General features: G+C 37.9%; 1 protein-coding gene across 1 annotated transcript; it reads left to right on the top strand.

Annotated features, from left to right (window-relative positions):
* Positions 1-283: 283 nt before the first annotated feature.
* Positions 284-2,397, top strand: LOC136976846 (PE-PGRS family protein PE_PGRS47-like). Its single transcript, XM_067272233.1, has 3 exons — positions 284-298; positions 367-545; positions 1,020-2,397. The coding sequence occupies exons 1-3, from the start codon at positions 284-286 to the stop codon at positions 2,395-2,397; spliced, it is 1,572 nt and encodes a 523-aa protein (XP_067128334.1).
* Positions 2,398-4,158: the final 1,761 nt, after the last annotated feature.

The following is a 4,158-nucleotide window of genomic DNA, read 5'->3' as shown; positions in this document are numbered from 1 at the left end:
ATCATTTGTTATGTGGAGCGACACGTTGGGTGTGCGACATTACAGTTTCTTCGAGACTTTTAATGGGTGAGACAGACCACTCGCTTAATACACTTCTGGTAGAACTAGGTACTAACGAAGCTAATTTTTCATTAGTTGTGGGTAACTGGACTTTAGATCCACCAATATTTTTGTATCAGTCGGTGACAGGAACCGAAATGACAGCTATCACGTTTTGTTGGGTAACGTTTATAAAAGCTCACACACCTTCCCTCTTATTGTCACTTTTAGATTGTCAGCAGCCATGGGTTGGCTGCAGGTAAGTGGAAGAAAACGTATTTACCAACTTATCACTTGCTTACTTATTAATATGGATATCTATTACAGAAGCTGTTGGTTTTAATTGTGTTGATAACCTGTCAGAGGTCGGATGGCAAAAAATCTGGACATTTCAAAACAGAAAAATGGAGTTCTGTGACCGAAGTCAAAGAGGAGGAAGAAAAATCTTCCGATTCCGATTTGGAGCCTCTGGCTTCCAAATTTGGTGGTTTCGATCATTATTTCCAGTAAGAAATTCTTATTTATTTAGTGGAAATTTAAGTTTACATAGAAATTTATTTCTCATTTCATAATTTTCATTGAAATTGCAATCGATTGTATAGTATGCTAGGTTTAAATTATCATAAAGGATCATGATTAACAATAGTTATGAAAGGATAATTAACACTATTAAGTGTTAATTGAACTTATTCTAGCTTATTTTCACAATTTTGAAAGTTACTTCTTAAATTTTCTTCATACTTTTGAAGGTTCTCTGTGAATGTAATAAAATCTTTTCCATTGTTTTAAAAAATATTTCCTGTTTTATTTAAAAATATTTAAAGTTTTCAACTATATTACATTAAGATCATTATGAAAAATTATTCGCGAAATTACTAAACGAACTAAATGAATTCAGTTCTCATCTTAATATGATGAACGTGCTGAAGCATTTTGTAAATTTTCTTCAAATTATTATTGATAATGTTTGTTGTTTGCAGGTTCGCAGACGTGTTTGGACCTAAGAAATATGTTTTCGAGTACAAAAGAGGAGGTCCTCATAACTATAGAGAAAGAACAGAGAAGAGAGATGGTCATAGTTTCCATACTAAGGTTCATTGGGGAGATGATCATGGTGGTCACGGTTCTCATATTTGGGATTATAATCATATTCCTGGACACGATGATTACGGCCACGATCATCACGGCGGAGGCGGTGGTGGTAAAGGAGGAGGTGGAGGAGGAGGTGGAGGACATGGACATCACGGACATGGAGGGGGAGGGGGAAGGGACGGAGGATACGGTCATCATGATGGTGATGGTGGAGGTGGACATCATGGTGGCGGAGATGATGGCCACCACGGACATGGCGGCGGTGGAGGAGGAGGAGGAGGACATGGTCATCATGGACATGGCGGAGATGGTGGTGATGGATACGGACATCACGGTCACGGAGGGGACGGAGGAGGAGGAGGAGGAGGAGGACACGGACATCATGACCATCATGGACATGGAGGTGGAGGAGGAGGAGGAGGACATGATCATCATGGTCACCATGGACATAGTGGCGGTGGTGGTGGTGGAGGAGGACATGGTCATCATGGTCATCATGGACATGGCGGCGGTGGAGGAGGAGGAGGACATGGTCATCATGGTCATCATGGACATGGCGGCGGTGGAGGAGGAGGAAAAGGAGGACATGGCCATCACGGACATGGTGGCGGCGGTGGAGGAGGACATGGTCATCATGGTCATCATGGACATGGCGGCGGTGGAGGAGGAGGAGGGCATGGCCATCACGGACATGGTGGTGGTGGTGTGGTGGAGGAGGAGGAGGACATGGTCATCATGGTCATCATGGACATGGCGGCGGTGGAGGAGGAGGAGAAGGAGGACATGGCCATTACGGACATGGTGGTGGTGGTGGTGGAGGAGGACATGGTCATCACGGTCATGGTGGTGGTGGTGGTGGAGGAGGACATGGTCATCCTGGTCATCGTGGACATGGCGACGTGGAGGAGGAGGAGGAGAGGACATGGCCATCACGGACATGGTGGTGGTGGTGGTGGTGGAGGAGGACATGGTCATCATGGTCATCATGGACATGGAGGCGGTGGAGGAAGAGGAGGAGGAGGAGGACATGGCCATCATGGACATGGTGGAGATGGTGGTGGTGGATACGGACATCACGGTCATGGAGGAGGCGGAGGAGGAGGAGGAGGAAAAGGACTTGGTCATCATGGGCATGGTGGTGGAGGACATGGTCACTTTCATCACGGACTTCACAAACGCCATGATAAAAAAGATGGAAAGAAAGATGAAAACCATAAACGCTACAAAGGTGATGGCTACGGAGCAAAAGCCTCAAAAAAGTCATAAAAATATGTTTGTAAAACTTTGTTTCTAGTTATGCGTATTTTAAATACTGTACATAGATTTTTAATTTTGTTAATTGCTCTCTGTTGTTATTATATTGAATATTTTCAATTACTCTACTTTATTAGAGTAACATTGGTTATAAATCAACAATTAAAGAATTGTTATGTTGTTTTACTTAAAAACTTAATTTATTTACATTATTCTTTTACTTAAAAAATATCCCTTTATACTTAAAAAACAACAACTTTTATTTAATTTATAGTTATTTTAAGGAAAATATTAAAATACACATTTGTTACAAAAGTTCAACGTGACGAATGCGTATTGTAGCACATTACAGAAGTCAAAATTGCATTCAAGAAAATAAATCATTACGAATATTTTACAATTAAATATAAATATTTAATACGGTTAAAATGTTCTATTATTTTATAAATCTTAATATAAATAATTATTGTTAAAACTAATAAAGCAAATTAAAGGTTTATAAAACTGTTTTATAAGATTATTTGAGATTAATATATAATATATAATATTATATTATGTAAGATTAAAACGTCCATAAATGTTCATTTTATTTCTGTAGAAATCCAAGACATTTTATCAAAGAAGATTTTAAAATAGTTTTTTTAAAAATATAAATTGAATTTCATAGTGTTAACTAAGGCTTCTCTTTCTCAACTACTTTCTGACATGTGTATGAAGTGTTTGAACTCTTTATATTCAATGTAATAAAGTGAAGATTTTATAAATTATTGTTTTTAATTAATTAATTAATCTTCAGGATCTTTATCTTCAAACAGAACATAATTTCTAAATTATTTTATTTTTAACATCACCTAAAATGAGGTTTTATTTAAAATTTATCATTGAATTAATCTATATTCATAAAAATTTGCGAATTTATTAAAGAAAATCGATTTAAATGGTTAGAAGACTTCATAGAATTAATAATTTTTATCTGCATCAAATGAGAAATCATAGATTCATTAGCAGTTTAAGAGGAAGCGCAGAGTTGCAAGGTCCTTTATATATAAGTTTATATAATGTAAAATATATACTATTGTAATCAAAAAGTGTCGGGAAAGCTTCGTTTAAACTGTATGCGTGCAAGAGGGCGCCGTCGTCTTTTTGTCGTGGCTTACAAGTTCGACTTTCAACGACATCTAGAGGCAATCCGTACGTCATTGTTTGTTTTCGTTTGCAAATAAACGCTTGTTTTGTGTGGAAAGAATTTTTGCGCTGCCGATTTTTTAAAATATCGAGTGTAATTGATAAAGAACGTGCATAAAATTTTGTTTTCGCAACGGAATTACTGCTACAAAAACGGAAAATGCCTTTGGTGACGATAGTCTATCAAAAACAAGAGTATTCGAGTAGTACAAGATGTTCGGGGAAGGCAGAGAACTCGTTGAAGAACATTACGCTCCACGCTCTGGTAGATCATTCACTTCGACTGATGAACAATGCGTTGCTCGAGTCAGAGATTTGGTACTCAATGATCGTCGTTTAACAATTAAGGACATTATCGAACATCTTCCACTATCATTTGGATCTTGTTAAGCAATTTTAAAAGATTATTTGGTCTTGCGGAGCTTCTCCAGTCGTCCCGAAAACGTTGAATGTTTTTCCCAAAAACAACAACGTGTTCGAGTGGCTGAGGAAATGCTTTCATGAAACGAATCGTTCTTAAAACGTATCATTACGGGTGATGAAACGTAGATGTACACTTTTGACACCGAAACAGCTCAACAATCGAGT

The sequence above is a fragment of the Centruroides vittatus genome, unplaced genomic scaffold (genome assembly GCF_030686945.1).
Source record: "Centruroides vittatus isolate TY-2023 unplaced genomic scaffold, ASM3068694v2 contig_425, whole genome shotgun sequence".
NCBI lineage: Eukaryota > Metazoa > Arthropoda > Arachnida > Scorpiones > Buthidae > Centruroides > Centruroides vittatus.
Note: the sequence above shows the minus strand (reverse complement) of the source record. Positions and strands in the feature narration are given on the sequence as shown.

Bases quoted from the DNA above. Each gene is read 5' to 3' on its own strand.
- LOC136976846 (XM_067272233.1), top strand. The intron at 546-1,019 runs GTAAGAAATTCT...TGTTGTTTGCAG, and splicing joins GGTTTCGATCATTATTTCCA to GTTCGCAGACGTGTTTGGAC.